Below are 18,338 nucleotides of genomic sequence, written 5' to 3' on the forward strand. Positions count from 1 at the left end.
AATTTAAATATTTTAAAATATTTACATTTCAATCACACTGCTAAAGTGCTTTTGGATATTAAAACACTTGTGGAGACGTTGCCTCAAGCCCTTTTAGGGGCTTTTGCAACATTAATGTTTGTTTAAACATTGGAGTGTGCTATATTTGCCCTTTCTCTAATGGCCTTCTGCAGAGCCACTGACATCAGCCAAACCCCAGCGATGCTCTGCACTACACCGGATCGGGGTCGAGTGATTAGCGAGTTATTAACGTGGGGCACTGCAGTGTCAACCCTCACCCGGGTGATGCTGGGGCAGCCACCGGCCAGCGCTTCCCTCTGCATGGAGGGTTTGCTCCGGACAGCATTGGGGACAGACCGAGCTCGGCTCCGTCCTGGCAGCCTGGACCTTCCCACGACCTAGCTCCTATTTCAGGGCTTGTCCGTCTATTTAAAGCCCACGAAGAAGGGGAAAAATGCACTGGAAATGTAGCGTGCACATGAGACACCGCGCCAAATATTCAGTTTCTTGTAGAGGCCGATAGCAAGGGATCCCACGGCTTTTTATTTTTGTTTTTTTTTCCCCTTTTAGCAATACATGCTTGAAAACCATCAGGCCCTATTAAGGATTAGAAAAATCGTCTGCTGGGTGACTGAGTAGATCAAGCGCTCGAAAACCAAAAAAAAAAAAAGCAGGAACCCGGCTGGTTTCTCCGGCAGAAGAGCGTCGCCAGCCGAAGCGCAGCGAGCCCCTTCGCAGCCAAAGCTTTAGGATGGGAGCGAGGAGCCCGCCGCGCCGGGGGGAAGGGGAAGACAGCGAGGCCAGCGCCTGGGCCGCCAACAACAAGCGGCGAGCCAGACCACGCTACAGGAAGCCGTAGCCTCCGGTGATAAATAGGAGACCTGGGAGCACAGGATGCGCGCAGGGCGAGCTCGGCGGGACGAGGGGATGTGAGCCGGCAGCTGGCGAGTCCCTCCATCCGCCCCTCCGTCCATCCAGCCGGCAGGATGGCCGTGGCCCGGCTGCTGCTGCTGCTGCTGCTGCTGGTGCGGGGGTCCGGCGGGGAGGACGCCGAGGTGGTCTGCGCCCACACCGCCTGCTACACCCTGCACCGGGCTGAGCTGGACTGGAGCGGCGCCCAGGAGCGTTGCCGGCACAACGGCGGCAACCTGGCTCCGGCCCGCAGCCCCGCCGAGGCCGAGCGGCTGCAGGAGCTGCTGGCGGCGGCCGGCTGGCTGGGCCCGGCCTGGATCGGGCTCTCGCTCTCGCGGGGCCGGTGCGTCCAGCCGCAGGAGCCGCTGCGAGGCTTCGCCTGGGCGGCCGGCGGGGAGCCCGGTAACTACTCGGCCTGGCTGTCCGAGCCCGCCGTCACCTGCCTCAGCTCCCGCTGCGTCAGCCTGCGGCCGGCCGGGCCCTCCGGCACCGCCGGCTGGGCCAACCGCCCTTGCCGGACCCTGCTGTCCGCCTTCCTCTGCAAGTTCAGCTTCCGGGGGATGTGTGGGCCGCTGCCGCTGGCCGGGCCCGGCCGGGTCAGCTACACCACCCCCTTCGGGGTGCGCAGCCCCCGGCTGGCGGCGGCCCCCTTCGGCACGCTGGCGGAGGCCGACTGCGAGGGGGGCCAGGGCCCGGCCTTCGCCCTCTGCAAGGGGCCGCTGGAGGGGGGGCGCTTCGCCTGGCACCCCCCCGGCCCCCTCTGCCCCGCCGCCTGCGCCCACCGCAACGGGGGCTGCCAGCACCGCTGCCTGGAGGAGCCAGGGGAGCCCCCGCGCTGCGCCTGCCATGCCGGCTACGCCCTGGCCCCTGACATGGCCTCCTGCCTGCCCGAGGACGCCTGCCACCCCAACCCCTGCCAGGGGACCTGCCAGACCCGGCCTGGCGGCTTCGAGTGCGGCTGCGAGGCCGGCTACACCCTGGCGCCCGACGGCCGCCGCTGCCTGGACGTGGACGAGTGCCTGGCCGAGCCCTGCCAGCACGAGTGCCACAACACAGCCGGCAGCTTCGTCTGCCTCTGCCGGCCCGGCTACCAGCCGACGGGGCCGGACGGCCGCCGCTGCCGCGACGAGGACGAGTGCGCCCAGCCCGGCGTCTGCCCCCAGCTCTGCCTCAATGTCCCCGGCTCCTTCCACTGCGCCTGCCGGCCCGGCTACCAGCGCCAGCCCGGCAGCGGCGATGCCTGCCTGGACGTGGACGAGTGCCTGCGGGACCCCTGCCCGGGGCCCTGCCGCAACCTGCCCGGTGGCTTCGAGTGCCTCTGCTCACCCGGCTTCCTCCCAGAGGAGGATGGACATGGCTGCCGCGCCGCACCCACCACCAGAGAGGAGTCCGCAGGGGCCCCCAACAGCACCCCACAGACCACGGGCATCCCACAGACCACGGGCGCCCTGCAGACCACGGGCACCCTCCAGACCACAGGTGCCCCATGGACCACGGGCATCCCCCAGACCCCGGGCATCCCCGTCGGGGCAACGCCGCCGGCCCCCACAGCAGTAGGGTCGGTGCCCGGCCCCGAGCACAGCGCCGACGGCCCCAGGCTGCTCCTCTACTACATCCTGGGCAGCCTGGTAGCCATCCTGCTGCTGCTGGCCTTCGCCCTGGTCCTGCTGGCCTGCAGGAAGAGGGCGGCCAAGCGGGAGAAGCAGCCGGCCAAAAGCGCGGCGGACAACTACTGCTGGGTGCCCGAGCAGCCGGAGAGCCGCGGGGCGGGCGGCGAGCGCAGGTAACGGCACCTGGGGCAGCGAGGGGGGAGGCAGAGCCGCGAGCTGCAGAGAGCATTTTTGCAAATTAAAAAGAAAAATAAGAGGGGGGGGGGGGGGGTGATGCCATCTGTGCAACGTGATTCTGCATGTCCGAGAGTCTGTCCTGGGGCTCCCTGCAAAGCGGGAGCTGGTATCCCCCCAAAGGAAGGGGCTGGGTGGGAAGGCAGCCCAAATCAGTCCTGCGGTTTATACACCAGCTGCCGCTCCTGGGAGGGAAGGATTAAGAGGGACAGTGCTGCGAGGTGGAGCGGGAATGGGGTTGAATTTGCCTGCCAGGGCTGCTCCTCAACTCTGCAGAACCTCGCTGTGCTTAAAAATAGCAAACTGTAAGTGTCGATTTGTCTTCCTAAAGGAAAACAGCTAATTTCATTTTTCATTTGGGCTCTCCTACCTGTATCTGAAACGCTGACGTGCAAAAGCAGCAGCTTTCCTGCCCTGTCCCCGCAGCCCCCCCAGTCCTTTGCCAGCTCAAAAGCAACGCTCGCCCCCCGCTCGCCTGCCTGGCAGCAGACAGCCTGCATTCAGCCCTCCGGTTTGCCTTCGTCCCCTTGAAACGGGTTTGAAATCCTTATGTGTCTCACCAGGGCACGAAAGTGTCTGCAGCCACAAGCAGGGTTTGGTTTTTTTAGTGGTGGTTTGGTTTTTTTAAAAAGATGTCACATCAGAGCTAACGGAATAAACCTTTTTAGAACTACAGCAGCAGAGAGCTGCTCGGGGGAGCAGACACCGGGAGGTCGGGGAGCTCTCACGGGGGAGCAGACACCGGGAGGTCGGGGAGCTCTCACCCCGCAGCTCCCCAGACCCGCGCGGGAGCCTGTGCGACTGCGCTGGCTTTGGAGCAGCGAGGCAGCGATGCTCCCCCAGGCATCGAGCCCCGTAAGGGCGAGACCTTCATCCACCCCCTGAGCGCAGGAGGTGCTCAGCACGGGGAAAGCTGATCAACTCGTAGACCAGGGGCCAAGGGAGAGAAAATGTGGCAAAAAGGTATGAAAAACTATGTTTAAAAGAACCGCCTACCCGTTTCCGGTGTATTCCGTTTAAAACCACTTGCAAAACACAGAAAACAATGCTCTCCTCCAAATGCAGCCGGATGAGAGACCGGACTTTTCCTGTTGGATCATACTTTTTGGGTAGGACCCCTTCCCAACTGCTGGGGGTCCAGGCTGCGTCCATTTTCCATTCCTCCCCCTGTAAAGAATACACTGGATGTTGTATATTTGCTAATTATTATCTGTAAAACTTTTAACCCCGCTTCAAAGCAAATGCTTTCTCAGGGCAAAGTTGTTCCCCCGTCTTCCCCAGGTACCCAACTTCAGCGAGCTGCTTATACTCGGCCCCTCCTGGCAGCGAAGCCTCTTCGAGCCATTCCAGCGTGAATCCTCCCCAAAAAACTGAGGGGCAGGGGGGCCATTCCTGCTTCCCATCAAGCAGTGGTAGCTTCATTATTTACCCGTGCTCCACAAGGCAAAAAGGTGCTAGAAAAGAACAGGCATGTGATTTGAGGGGTACATAAGTTTTCTAAAGTTTCTGCTGGTTTTATTGTATACTTGAGGCTTAATTGCTACAGACATGGGAACAGAACACAAAGGAGTTTGCTGTTCGCAGCGACCTGCATCCTGTTCTTCCATATGTGGAGGGAAACCCTTTCCTGCTGGTTTTTTTGGTCTTCATTTCTCCATTGTAAAATGAAAAAACACCCAAACCAGCACAGGAAGGTGTAGCTGATAGAAATGTTTTTGATGTTCTCTCCATGCTTCCTTTTCTCCACACAGTGGCTGGGAGAAGCGGTGAATGCAGCAGCGGCATTCGTGAAAGTCCCGCAGAAAATTCAGACCCTGTCTGTGTTACGACAAGCCAGCAAAGCATTCTGAACACATGAATAAATTAAGCAAACGAATAATCCTACCGAGATCAGGGGGACACCCTACATACATAAAACGATGCCTGCGCTGCCGGGCTATGCCGGCTCAGGGTCTGCCCGGGGAGAAGGCAGTCACAGTGACGTGCCTTGCATTGCAGGGACTACTTGGTTTGCTTTAGCAAAAGCTGAGGCATTTTCCAAATGCTAACAGTCTCAGGAGTGTTTCTACCTTATTTTTCTGTTAAGGCATCAATTAACTGTTGTATATAACACTTACTCCACTATGAAAAGGGAAAAGGAAGCATAAGTGCAGGCTCAGAGCTGGTACAAATCTGAGAGGTGTTATTTATTCTAGAAATTCCTCAGTAAAACCTCTAATCCTGATTTCTGTTCCGACCTTTGTGTATTCCGGTATGCGTACTGTATTACCAATGGAGTATGGTAGTGGGTCCGGCCTGGGGAGGACACTCATTTGTGCCTAGGTCTAGTTTGGGTTCTCTCTGGTGGAGTATTTCCTGATGTAGCATCCCTCACCCCGGTGCAATTACACCTGGATAATCTCGCATCTCCCTTTCTTCCTGCCACGAACACAGCAGGAACGTTTGATCCGCGTCCTTGTTAGGGAGTTATCCAGGGCCCGGTGAATCCCGCGGGCTAGGGCAAATAGGAACGGGACCGGATAGTTTGGTACCCCGTCTTACAGGCAGCGCAGATGGGCTGTTCAGCCCGACCCGGGGGGCTTCACCGCGGCGCCCAGGGCAGCTACCTCTGCCCCCCGGTCCTTCCCTGTAAACGAGGTGCCGTTATAAGCAAGACCTGTAACTGTCCTGCTGTCACCATGGCAGGACGGGCTAGCCGACGGGTCTGAAATGCTTTGTACATATCAACTGCTTTGTAATGTAGCAAGTGTTATATTTTTACGGTCTGGAATTAAGAGACGCCTCATCTTTTGTGGAAATTGCATGTCAGGACAGAATTTCACTTTGGCATCCGCACGGCAATGGCACAGCACCACAGCTTTGCAGTTGCCTTTGACTAAAAGACCAAGGTTATGCCACACATTGAATAACACTGTACGTTGCTTTTGTGATGAAACACCAATAAAGTCTAAACAGAACACGTCTTTAGTGTTTTTTAACAAATATATACAATATCAAAACCTATTGATCTGGTACACGTAATCCTTGCATTTCCTACAGCGGTGGACAGTGCTAACAAATCCTCTATCAGTGCTCATCCCATGTGTAGCGAAGTCAGTGGGGTCTCAGCCTTTCACAGGCACTGCTGTCCTGAGCGAGGACTGTTCACTCAACAGCTACCGGGGCCATGGGTTGGGGGCACTGGGATGATCTCGGTTGGATCCTAAACCCACAAGCAAGGTCCTAAACTCCCAAGCAGTCCTGCTGATTTCAGCGTAGCTCTGTATGAGGGCAGAGATCTGCTTTTCTGGCTCTGGTCAGCAACTGGGCACAGAAGTCACGCGGGGAATTCAAACGGCAGGACTGCCGGTGGCGAGAGCTGCCTCTGCGACATGCCCCACCAAAGAAAGGCCATCCGTACGAGGGAAAAGGTCACAGAGATGGGGGAAACGACACAAAAACCCACTCATACCGCCCCCGGCTGCAACAGCATCCATGTGGTGTTTTATCAGTCGTGGACATTTGCCGTAAATAGTGTTTAAAAACAAGAAAACCCTAAAAAAAAAAAAAAAGGACACTACATCTCATGATGGATGTTTGGTGCCTCCACGCATCAAACTACAAAAAGCATTCCCAGAGTTGATCCGCCTGTCCCGGGAAGCACCCGTGGGGATAAGGCACCATCCACGCAAAATTTGTCAGTGCAGGGAGCGGGGGGGTCCCAGCCCACTGCAGGGAGCTGCCGAGGGTGGGACGATGGTCATATTTTAGCAGGAAGGTTGCTCCCAGCCGGAGCGTGGCGGGAGACCGCCAGCCTGCTGTTACCTCTAATCCTGTTTATTTTGCCCTGCTGGGGGGGGGCACGTTGGATGGAGTTCCCCCTGCGAGAGCCTCACATCTATCCCGATAAACCAAAGCCAAGGAGCGCGACGTGGTAATTCAGCCACGCTCCAGGGTGTATTTCTTCCCCCATTTCTGGGAAAGGTGCTGCAAGGAAACAGCCTCCACCAGAAGAATTTAGAGACAAGGTACTGACTAATGTTAAAATATAATCTACAAAATACCACGCTCCTTCCTTCAAATCCCACAAAGAGTCAGCCACTGCAAAAAACAAATGCTTTAAACGTCTGCTCATTTCCTCTTTTTATTATTTTAATCTTTTAAATATTTCTTGGCATTTGGTTCTCCCGAGCCCTTTCAAGGCTGCTAAGCGAAGCTCACGTCTCACCGAGCAGATTTGAGCAGCCCCGGTGATAGCGTGACGGAGGGAAAGAGCCAGCCTGCGGCAGAGGGAAGATCCTTCGGCTCTCCTAAAGGAAAACCCAGCCTCGGGTGCCTCAAGCTGCTGGGCCAGTGCATGTCTTGGAGATGTTGCAAGGCTCAACAGAAAGCTCACGGAGGAGGAGAAGGGTCTAACGCCCCTGAATAAGCAAAACACCCAATATTTTCCCGGCTGGGGTCCGGAGAAGGTTTGTCTAGCTGAGCACAGAGGAATTGAAAAGCCTCTCCATCCCCGGTAAATTGGGCTACGCGTGAGCCGTCACTTACAGAAGATAGCAATTAATTCCGCTATGCTGGCTTGGGGCGGGGGCACCGGGGTGGGACAGGGTGTAAAGGCGGGTGGCCAGGTGAAGGTGACGGTAGGAGAAGTCACACGCTTGCCCTGCCCGGTATCGCAAATCCCCAGCCTCGGGAGGCTTTAGTCCCTGTGGGAAACGGCACCGGCTGCTCTCCCTGGTTGTAGTTCAAGAATTATTATAAAACTATGAGCCAGAGGAAGAAAAAAGGACCAGGCATGCTTGCAGGACCTAGCTCAGCCGTACCACTACTCTGAAATTGTATTTTCTGTGCCTGGACTGAAAGTTGTGGCTGTAACAGACCACGGAGATGCCAGGGCATCTGTGCGGAAAGCCGGTTTTCCCGGGTTTAAGAAGAAAGAAGACTCACTCACCACTTGGCGTGACCTCCCCGTTGCAAATAAAACTCCCTTCAGGCAAAACCGCCCTAAGTAGTGCTCTTCATTAATGTGCATCCAATTAAGCATCCTCAGTGCTGCTGTGCAGCAGGTCCCTACCCTGCCTGGGTGCCTGGCCGGGCATTGCGTCTCGGTTTTGGACGCATTTATCTGTCCGGCACTTCCTGGCCTTCAGACATTTTTCTCCTTGTGTCTGATCCAGCCTTTTCTGCCAGGGATTCCTGCCCGGGCCTGCGGGAACACAGCTCGTACGGAGCTGGTGGGCACCACGAAGCCCTGAGCAGGTCGCCCGAATCAGGGAGGAGGGGCCCCTGGGTGGTTTTAATGATCCCGGGTGGGATTGCATGCGGACCAGTATAGATGGGAAAGCACGTATATGCTACTTAATGGTCTGCTTTTAACTGTTTTTTAATCCTGACGCAATGATTTAATATTATATTGTTATATTAATTGTATTTTATTATATTGTACCATTAATATATGGTATTATAATATATTTTGTTGTAGCATATTATGTTATGTTGTATTACATTATATTGTGTTATGTTATATTTATTATACCACTTTATATCACACGACATTCTATTACATCGTGTATAATTGTCAGCATTCTGACATTAGGAACCTCATTTCCAAAATCCAACAAGATCCAAGAAAATCCGTGACACATGCCCCCGTCACCGCAGGCCAAAAGGGCTATTCCAAATACGTGCTATCAGCGTTCCTCTGGCTGGAGGGTGACAATGACACTTCGGATGAGTCAGACTCGAGTAAAGCAAAAGGTCTCCCTCCTGTTATCGCCGCGGACAGCCGGCAACGTCTTGCAATAACTTTGCGCTGCGGAGGAGCGTGATTAATCAACTTCTACGGAGGAAAAGCAGCGTGTCAGCAGGAAGGGCATTTCTGTATCTGTGAGTCAGCCCGTCAGGGCCGCACCAGCCAACGCCTGTCATGCTCTCAGGCAACAGAGGGAAAAGATCATCGGAATGAAAAAGAGCTATTAAAGCATGATTAATCTCCTTTCTCCTGCCCTGATTATCTTTCCCTTCTACTGGCAAGATCAACCCTGGAAGCTGTGGTCGGTGGGGCAAGGACATCAGGGCAATGATCTGAGAGATCATTGTTTTGGGAGTACTGTATTTTTTCCTGGAAAATTTCAAAATATTTCTCATCATGCAGCCTTGAAAAGGAAATTTTTATCTGTTTAAAAAAAAAAGAACAGAAATCTATTGGTGTTATTTTCCTTTTCCACCAATTGCATTCTGCCTTCTTTCTTCTGCTGCTGTTTGCCCTGACCTTGCCCCACTTATTTTGCTGGTTTTCTTCTGCAAGCAGAAAAAGAGAAAAAGAGAAAGAGAAAAAAAAGAAAAAAAGAAAGAAAAAGAAAAAGAAAAAGAAAAGGAAAAGGAAAAGGAAAAGGAAAAGGAAAAGGAAAAGGAAAAGGAAAAGGAAAAGGAAAAGGAAAAGGAAAAAGAGAAAGAAAAAGAGAAAAAGAGAAAGAGAAAGAAAAAGAGAAAGAAAAAGAAAAATAAGAAAAAAGAAAAAGAAAGAAAGAAAAAGAAGGAAAGAAAAGAAGAAGAAAAAGAAGAACAAGAGAAAGACCACCAGAAGGGAAAAAAGGACATGAAAACTGGGGAAACAACAGCTTTTACTAAAGCAAGGAGAGGTCAGCGTTACCAAGCCCTCCAGGAAACTTCTGGGAATTATCCCATTTACATGTTTTGCGGCGGTGAAGAGCAACCGGGCTCTTCTCGGGTGCGCTATTTTATGCAGGGAGTGACTGGCACCGGCCGGGCAGCCACTGCAAGCTCACCCATCCATACACTAGCGTGTCCCTCTTTCCGGAGGTCGGAGGAACGGTGGATCAGACCTACAGATGTCACCTAGGAGGAGAGGATGGCTTTGGGCTGAGATTAGGGAGCCTGGCCTGAGCCCAGCCCTTGCCCCGGGCTCCGTTAGCGCCGTACCCCAGCCTGCCTTTCTCTTGGGGTGCAGCCCTGCTGATGAAATTAAACCCCACGGACATTTATTTCCCGTGCAGGTGATCGAGCTGAAATTTTCAAGGGGGTGAAATGATAGACTTGAATGCTCTGTAGGCCAAGGTCCGAGCTCTGCATCGCTCCTCCTGCCGTCTGAGCAGAAAATGGCATTTCCTTGATGTTCCCCTTCCCAGAGAGGCGACGGAGGAAGGCGTGAGAGGCCAAAGACAGGCAGGGCAAAGGCGTCTGGTAAAGAGCATGAGCTCCTCCGCTCCCGTTTCCATCAGGCTAGCTTTGCAGCACAGCTTGTTTGGTGACATTATTATTATTATTATTATTATTATTATTATTATTATTACTACTACTACTACTACTATAACTATTATTACTATTACTATTATTAAGGATTATTATTACTCTTTTCCCCATTTTTCCTTTTCACCACAGCCCACAGCCTCGCATGAGCTAGACGAACCACACAGGGCTGGACGAGGACTAGACAAACCATAAGACTTTAATAAAGTAACCTCCTTGCAACGAGTGAAGCAAGGAAATATGGATTTGCTTCTCCGCAGGGGATCCCGAGGGCTAATTGCAGTGACTGAGTCTTGGTAAAAACACCACTCAAAATTGAATAAAAAGGGTCAAATACCCTTTCCTTTGAGTGGCGAAGCTTTGGATGTTTGCTTTTCATTTTTATTTTGCTCTTGGCTATGTTCTGGGAGCAGAGGCGGATCCTGCAAAGATAAAAACATGGAAAGGGTAGAGCTGTTCGGAAAGCAGCAGCAGAGGCGCCTGCGAGGAAGGGGAGCCGGCGCCCCGGGGGCGAGACCCCCCGGCTGGGCAGGAGCAGCGGGGACAGGGCCCCTCTCCCGGAGCTCAGCCCCAGCTCTCCCGGTGCCGCTCTGGCAGCGTAGGAGCCAGGATGCTGTCCCGAAGCGGGGCGCAGCACACTGCCGGCCTCTCCGTGCCGATTTTCTCTGATTTCAAGAGCAAGGCCATGCCAGCCCTGTTTAGAACCGGGGGCTGATTTGCAAAGCCCGGGGGAAACCCCGCTTTTTCCTGGTGTCCCGTCTTAGCTCAAATCCTCTGGGACTGCTTTGCTGGGCTGCAAATCGTAAGGGACACAGAGATGGTCATCCATCGCTGTTAACAAGCACAGGGAAGGGCTCTCCCAAGACCCCAATGCTATAGCAAGGATCAGTAAATCCCTAGGGACATCTCAGAATTTGTTTCCTCTTTGAAAAACCCACATTTTTTTTCTTTAAAGCCTGACCTTGCCCTGGAAGGGCTGGCAGCCCGACCCCTGCCTTCGCGCTAGCGCACCTTTAACACACTGGCGAGCGGAACCGGGAGCTGCTGTCGCTACAGGGCTGCGGTCCAGAGTGGCAGAGATGCCCAAGTGATGGGCACATCTTCCCAGCAGTGTGGGTGCCCGCTGCAGCCTCCCAGCCACGTGCCAGCGGTGGACATCACCCTGCGCTGTGCCCCCATCCCTCGGGGACCCTGCCGCACCCCCGAAGAAAAGCAAGTGATGGGAAGGGGCCAAGGGGCAGGCAGGCAGGGCCACCCCCCCGACCCTGGCTGCCTTGGCGGTACGAAGGGATCTGGTGGTCCTGCGTGGCCTGGATCTGGTGGTCCTGCGTGGCCTGCAGCTGAGTGGCAGCCTCCCTCGGAGAGGAGTGGTGGGAAACGGAGACGCCGGCGCTCGGAGGGGCAGCGGATGAGCAGTGGGTTTTAGGCTGGAAGGGACCAGCGGGCCACCGATCGATCGGGGCCTGGTGGGGCGTCCGGAGCGGGGACGGCTGGCGGGGCTGCCCTCGGCTGTCTCAGCTCAGAGGGACGGGGATGGTGCCGACGGCAGTAACGCCGATGCTGTACCGAGCCGGGCAGCCTTACAACCGGGGTGAGCAGCCCCGCGGGGTTCGGATGGGCCTCCCGGGGTGCCCTTCAGCAAGCCTCCGGGCTGGCTCCCCCCTGCACCAGGGGAAAACGCGTCTTCCCGGCTCTGCTCCGCCCCCGAGCCCGCGTCCCCCGCCTGCCGCGGGTGCCCCGCGCCCGCCGCCGGGAGAGCCGCCGCTGCAGCATCCCGCGGGGTACCGGGGCGGCCCCCCGCCGCCCAGCAGCGCCTTCCAGCCCCGCTCCCCCGGCCCGGGCGCTCCCCGCCCCGCCGGGACCAGCCCCAGCTCGGCGGGGAGGAGCCGGCAGAAGGCGGGGGGGGGGGGCGCGGCTGGACGGCTGCCCCCGGAGGGGCTCCCCCGCCCCGCGGCCGGGATTTACCCGCCGCCGGGGCCGCCCCCGCCGCAATCACTCCGCGCAGCGGCGGCGGCGGCGGCGGCGGCCCGTCCCCGGAGGCGCTTCCTTCCTGCGGCGGGCGGCGGGGAGGGCCGGAGCGCCTATAAATCGGGCGGGCGGGCGGCGGCGGCATGCCAGAGATTTGCCGCGCCGGCCGGCCCCTCCGCCGCCCGCCATGCGGCGGCTCCCGCTGCCGCTGCCGCTGCTGCTGGCCGGGCTGGGGCTGGGGCTGGGGCTGGGGGTCCGGGGGGAGCCGCAGCCGCAGCCGGCGCCGGCCGCCCCCTCGGGCGCGCAGTGCCTGGAGCACGACTGCTTCAGCATCTTCTGGGCGGCGCGGCCCTTCGCGGAGGCCAGCGCGGCGTGCGAGCGGAGCGGCGGGCACCTGATGACCGTCCGCTCCACCGTGGCGGAGGAAGCCATCGGCGTGCTGCTGCGGAACCGCAGCGGGCGGCTGTGGCTGGGGCTGCGCCTGCCCCTGGCCTGCACCGAGCCGGCCCAGCGCCTCCGCGGCTTCCAGTGGGTGACGGGCGACCGCCGCACCGACTACTCCAACTGGGCGCCGTCGGGGCGGCGGTGCGGGGAGCGCTGCGTGACCGTCTCGCGGGAGCTGCGCTGGGAGGAACGGCGCTGCGAGGCGCCGGCCGACGGCTTCCTCTGCGAGCACAACTACGCGGGCAGCTGCCCGCGCCTGCCCCCCGCCGCGGGGCTGCCCGTCACCTACAACACCCCCTTCGGCGCCCGCGGCGAGGACTTCCTGGCGCTGCCGCCGCGCAGCGCCGCCATCGTCCCGGCGCTGGGGCTGGAGCTGCGCTGCGACGAGGAGGGGGAGAGCGGGGCGCTGCGCTGGGGCCGCGCCGCCCCCGGGGCCTGGCCCTGCCGCCTGGCCAACGGCGGCTGCGAGGGGGCCTGCGGCGAGGAGGGCGGCCGGCCGCGCTGCTCCTGCCCCGACGGCAAGGTGCTGGCCCCCGACGGCCGCGGCTGCAGCTCGCCCTGCGCCGGCGCGCCCTGCCAGCACCACTGCGTCGTGGCCGGCAGCGCCTTCCTCTGCATGTGCGAGTCGGGCTACCGGCTGGCCGCCGACGGCAGCAGCTGCGAGGACGACGACGACTGCGCCGTGGTGCCCAGGCTGTGCGAGCAGGTCTGCGTCAACACCGAGGGCGGCTTCGAGTGCCACTGCCACCGCGGCTACGAGATGCTGGAGGGGCGCTGCCAGCCCGTCTCCCGCTGCTACGAGGCGCCCTGCGAGCAGCGGTGCGAGGACGTGCCCGGCGGGTACCTCTGCGGCTGCTTCCCCGGCTACGCCGTCGACCCGCAGGCGCCCGCCCGCTGCCTGCTGCACTGCAACCGCAGCCAGTGCCCGGCCGAGTGCGACCCGCACAACCTGTCCTGCGAGTGCCCCGAGGGCTTCTTGCTGGACGACGATGGCGAGGGCGGGCAGCTCTGCGTCGACATCGACGAGTGCGACATGAACTTCTGCCAGCACAACTGCACCAACCGCCCCGGCAGCTACGAGTGCCACTGCCACGCCGGCTACCAGCTCCTCAACAAGAACAGCTGCGTCAAGATCCCTGAGGAGGACGGGGAGGGAGCGTACTCGGGGGATTTCGGGCCCGGACCCGAGGTGCCCATCCCCAGCCGGACCCCGCCGAAGGCGGAGCACCTCAACCCCGGCGCGCTGGTGGGCATCGCTGTGGGCGTCCTCTCCGCGGCCCTGGCCCTGCTGGCCCTGGGGTACCACCTGGCGAAGAAGCGCTGCAGGGCCCCCGCCACCATGGATTACAAGTGCAGCGGCCCCCACGAAAAGGAGATGGGACTTCAGCCGGTCGCCTCGGGGTGTGCCGCCTCCGGCCAGAAACTGTAGGGAGACCGGGCAGGATGGAGAGAGGGAGGTGGACGGAACTGGGTAACATTTAGTCCCCACCCCGCCCCCCCCCCCCCGCAGCCCCTGCAATTTTTTAATGATAAAGGTAATTTGGGAAAAGCTGTGATCACCCCCACTTCCAAAAATACTCACTGCTTTCCAGCCGGCTCTTGCAATACTCGCGCCAGAGAGCGGGGAAGGTGGAAGGCACGAAGCGCTGCTCCGTTTCTGCTCCCTTCGCAGGCAGCGGCGGGCGTTCGGCTTTCTTTTTCCCAAGCCAGCTGCTGGGGGGGCTTCAAGGAAAACCCGTGTGCGTGCTACGGGAGGGACGTCTCCGTCTGGAGCTGACTGTTTAAATCCGCATCGATGTGGGGCAAGAGCACGCGTGCCACGGCCGGCCGAGTCGTCGCGGACCACGGAAGGTCGCCTGGCCCCAATTCCCCCTGCCCTTGGCTGGGCAGCGTGCCGCTGGGCTGGAGAGGATGATTTTCGGGGTGGCGAGGAGCTGGGATGCTCCTGCCTTTGTCTGGGTTCAGTTTATTTTTTTAAACTGGTGGGTGGTGGAAGAAGGAACAAAGATCTTGCGCTCAGCACCTTGCCTCGCTCCTCTGTCCCCCTCTGCCTCATGGGCAGAAATCTCAGTTTTTGACCCCCCCACCACCTTCTGCCTCTCACCTCTGGCAGCTGGGCACTTTTCACCTTAAATCGCTAGCGACAGTGGGGACCCTGCTGAGCATCACCGTGTGAGGGCTAAAATGCCTGATTTCTATTCCCTCTTACCGTTGCAGGGTTTTTTCCGGGGCGCGGAGGTTAAATGGGGATACCGAGAACGCCAGGGTAATTTTTTCCGTGGATAGGAAAGGTGGTTTGCAGCGCTGGGGAGCCTTGTGTTCTCCACGCAATTACTTGCGTGATTTTCTGCAGTTGTTGAGTTAAACTGTTTTTGGTTGGGTTTTTTTTTTTTACAAACCTGCTTAACTGACCCCCCCGTCCACAGGGTTTTTTCCTGTTTTTCCTTTAGCCTTGTCCAGGGCTGAGTCTAATCCATGTTGAAGCTCGCGGCAAAACTTTCCCGCGGGGCAGGATCCGGCCCGCTGCTTGCTTCCCAGCCACGGACTGGGGGGGAATCTGGGAAACTATTTTATGCGTTTTTCCAGCTCCATCGTTCGGCGGGGAGACGAGGGGCAGCTCTGCAAAGCCAGCACGCTGCCGGGCAGAGCTGCCAGGGCTGGGGGGGGTCCTGCTCCGGCAGCCGCGGTGGGGTGAAGCCGGCGGCTGTTGGCGGGGGCACGGGGCGAGCGGCGGAGCGGGTGCTGACAGCTTTATGCCCGTGAAATATCAGCGTGCAGCAGCACTTAGCGTTCCCGCAGGAAGTTTTGCCGGCCTGGGGTCAGAGCTCGGGAGGGCTGGAGGCTGCAGAGCGCCGGGGGGCTGCGTCCCCCCGCATCCCCCCCTTACGTGCTAAGCGAGCTTGCTACCGCGCAGCGTGTCCCCCTCCCGATACGATAGAGCTACGCTGCGGCCTCCAAGGGAAATAAAAATATATGCGTTGTATGAACTGTAGCTTTCCTAATGTAAATGGTTCAACCCGCTGTTTTATACGCCCGGCACATTTGTAAATACTTATTTATTTATTGGCAATATACCCTATGCGATGCACAATCACATGGTGATTTTGCGTGTAGACCAATAAAGCTTTTACAGTCTGGTTTATAGAAAGCTGCTAATGAAATATTCTTTCTCTCCCTCCCTAAAATGACCGTTTTTCCTCACCGAGCACCGGCCCGTCTCGCAGCCAGAGCTCCAGAAGTCACAAACCCCGCTGGAGCCAAAAGAGCTGTGGGTTCTCGGCGGAGCATCGGGCTGAAAACATTGCCCTGCTGGTTATTTCACCAGCGTGACTAAAATAGAAGGAACGAGCCATAAATCATGGAGAACGAGGCTAACGTTCAAAGGACAAAGTTAAAACCAAGTAAGCTGGAAATGGCAAATTTAATCCTACCCCAGTGCAGCCAAGCCGGTAATAGCCCCCGTGCTGTTCTTCAGCTCAAGTTTCTACGGGTATGTGTGTCAAGTACTACTAGAGGTGATGTTTACCTATGGCAAAGAGAATGGGATGCGGTTCTCCCGGGTTTTCTTGTAGAAAACGTGATTTTGGTCCCGTGTGTGCTAAAATCCCTTTGCCTGGGAATCTGGGGAAGATTTATTGGTGGGACCTACGGTTTTTCCCTTTCCCCGTTAGCTGAAGGGAGGTTTGGGACTCCCGGGCACCTGCTCGGTTTGCGTAGTCTCAAGCTCTGATCTCGGTTGTTCAGAACCCCCTTTTTTTTAACGTAAGAGGATCCCGAAGGCGTCAAATTGATCCTGTGCTCTCAAGGCCCTGCAGAGCTGATGCAGAAGTCCAGTCTGGTCCTACCCCCTCGCTCTGCTACAGATGTAGCAGGGCTGATGGGCTTCAGCGCTTTTCTCCGTCTTTCAGAGCGTGTTTTGGGAAGGAAGGGGAAAGTTTGTTTTACTGTTCTGGAGGGGCACCCTCCCCATGGCTACCGTCGCTGTTCGCTAATGCATTTGGAAGTCCTCCTCATCACGGATCCCAGCGGAGGCTCCTCGCTGCTGCAGGTAACAGCAATAATGACTCGGTCGACGTAATTAACTGTCACGGGCCAGTCTTATGGCTTTTTATTTTGTCGAACGGCACAGCACAAGTGAGGACCGGCGGCGCGGGGCAGGGCAGTTTGCCCCCTCTCCGGCCGGGGTCCCCTTTGCCCGTGCCTGGTGGAGACGCCCGTCCGGGGGCCGGCGAGGCGCGGGGCACCCTAGAAGGCGGTGGTCTTCGTGAGGAGGGGTCCGGGCTTGCAGCAGGGCTCGGGGTGCACGGGCTCCTGCTGGCAGGGCAGGGGCGGGCACATGCAGCCCTTGTCCTTGTCGTCCCCCCGGGGAGCGGCGCAGTAGTCGAGGGGCTCTTCCTCCTCCTCCTCCTCGGCGGCCCCTTCCCTGGCGTGGCAGCAGCAGAGGCTGGCGTCGAGGCAGCGGCGCAGCACGCCGTGGAAGGAGTGCCGGAAATTTTCGGAGAGGAAGCCGTAGAGGATGGGGTTGGCGCAGCTGTTGGAGTAGCTGAGGATGAGGGAGGCGTTGTTGACGGTGGCATTCAGGTGGCCGGGCAGCAGCAAGTTGACCAGCTGCACCACGTAGAAGGGCATCCAGCAGACCACGAACATGGCGACCACCATCAGCACCAGGCGCGTCAGCTTGCCCTCGGAGCGCCGGCGCTGCTGCCAGCCCACCCGCTGCGCCACCGCCCGCATCTTGCCCACGATCAGCAGGTAGCACAGCCCCATGGCCAGCACCGGCAGCAGGAAGCCCAGCAAGGTGGTGTAGACCACAAAAGCGGCCGACCAGGCCGGGCTTGGCCACAGGAGGTTGCAGGCCACCGCTTGGCCGTCATGGGTGGTTGCTGTACCGGCGAAGATGGGGATGGGCGAAGCCACCAGCAAGGAGAGGAGCCACACGCCCCCGTTGACCATCTTGGCCACCCGAGGACGGCGGTAAGTGGCTGCCCGCAGCGGGTGCACCACCGCGATGTAGCGATCCAGGCTGAGGACGGTCAAGCAGAAGACGCTGGTGAACATGTTGAGCCCGTCGACACCCAGCACGGTGCGGCACAGGGCCCGGCCGAAGGGCCAGTGGTGCAGGGCGGCCGACGTGGCCACGAAGGGGATGCTGAGCATGAATAGTTCATCAGCGATGGCCAGGTTGAGCAGGTAGATGTTGGTGGCCGTCTTCATCTTGGCGTAGCGCAAGATGACGAAGATCACCAGGGAGTTGCCCAGCAGCCCCAGCAGGCACACCAGGGCGTAGATGCACTGGATCACCACCATGCCCGCGATCTCGCCCGCCTTGCCGCCCCACTCCGCCTGCCCCTGCTGCCGGCCGGCCTCCCCCGCGGCCACGCTGGTGTTGGGGGGCACCTCGGAGGCGGCCCAGCTGGATACGGTCCAGAGGGGCGCGCCGGCCGCCTGGGCCCCGGCCAGGAGCTGCTCGGTGTCGGTGCTCATGCTGGGAGGTGGTCCATGGACAGGACACCGCTGGGGTTGGGTGCCAGCCTGCAGGCAGGGCACGGGCAGAGAGAGAAGGGGATGAGAGCTGTGGTGCGCGGCAGATGCAAAGCACGCTCCCCTGCCTTCTCCCTTGGATCACGGCCACGTGCGTCGGGCCGCTTCGGCCGTGGCCCCCCACTCCCTCCATCTGCCCCCCTCCCTGCCGGGGCTCCTTCACGTCACTCCTCGGGCAGCAGCATCCCTCTCCAGGTCCTCGAGCATCCCATTTGGGGTCTCGGGGGCGGCGGGCGTGTGTTAACCGTGCGTGGGGGCACCTCGGCTGCCAGTGGCAAACCGGTGGCGTGGCCTAGGAATCAGTGCCGTTATCCGCCTTAGCAAACCTCTACAAATCTCAATGGTTTCGCTAACCCCTGCGGGGAACGCGAAGAGAAACCA

General features: G+C 58.7%; 3 protein-coding genes across 3 annotated transcripts; 2 read left to right on the forward strand and 1 right to left on the reverse strand.

The window, feature by feature from the left end:
• Positions 1 to 986: 986 nt before the first annotated feature.
• Positions 987 to 2,741, forward strand: CD93 (CD93 molecule). Its single transcript, XM_059828548.1, has one exon. The coding sequence runs from the start codon at positions 987 to 989 to the stop codon at positions 2,697 to 2,699; it is 1,713 nt and encodes a 570-aa protein (XP_059684531.1). The 3' UTR covers positions 2,700 to 2,741.
• A 9,418-nt stretch (positions 2,742 to 12,159) lies between these two features.
• THBD (thrombomodulin) lies at positions 12,160 to 13,892 on the forward strand. Its single transcript, XM_059828606.1, has one exon. The coding sequence runs from the start codon at positions 12,160 to 12,162 to the stop codon at positions 13,843 to 13,845; it is 1,686 nt and encodes a 561-aa protein (XP_059684589.1). The 3' UTR covers positions 13,846 to 13,892.
• Positions 13,893 to 16,661: 2,769 nt separating this feature from the next.
• SSTR4 (somatostatin receptor 4) lies at positions 16,662 to 17,900 on the reverse strand. Its single transcript, XM_059828585.1, has one exon. It carries the CDS (start codon positions 17,898 to 17,900, stop codon positions 16,662 to 16,664), a length of 1,239 nt encoding a protein of 412 aa, XP_059684568.1.
• Positions 17,901 to 18,338: the final 438 nt, after the last annotated feature.

The sequence above is a fragment of the Gavia stellata genome, chromosome 23 (genome assembly GCF_030936135.1).
Source record: "Gavia stellata isolate bGavSte3 chromosome 23, bGavSte3.hap2, whole genome shotgun sequence".
NCBI lineage: Eukaryota > Metazoa > Chordata > Aves > Gaviiformes > Gaviidae > Gavia > Gavia stellata.

Coding starts and splice junctions, on each gene's coding strand:
- CD93 (XM_059828548.1), top strand. CDS start 987: ATGGCCGTGGCCCGGCTGCTGCTGCTGCTGCTGCTGCTGGTGCGGGGG.
- THBD (XM_059828606.1), top strand. CDS start 12,160: ATGCGGCGGCTCCCGCTGCCGCTGCCGCTGCTGCTGGCCGGGCTGGGG.
- SSTR4 (XM_059828585.1), bottom strand. CDS start 17,900: ATGAGCACCGACACCGAGCAGCTCCTGGCCGGGGCCCAGGCGGCCGGC.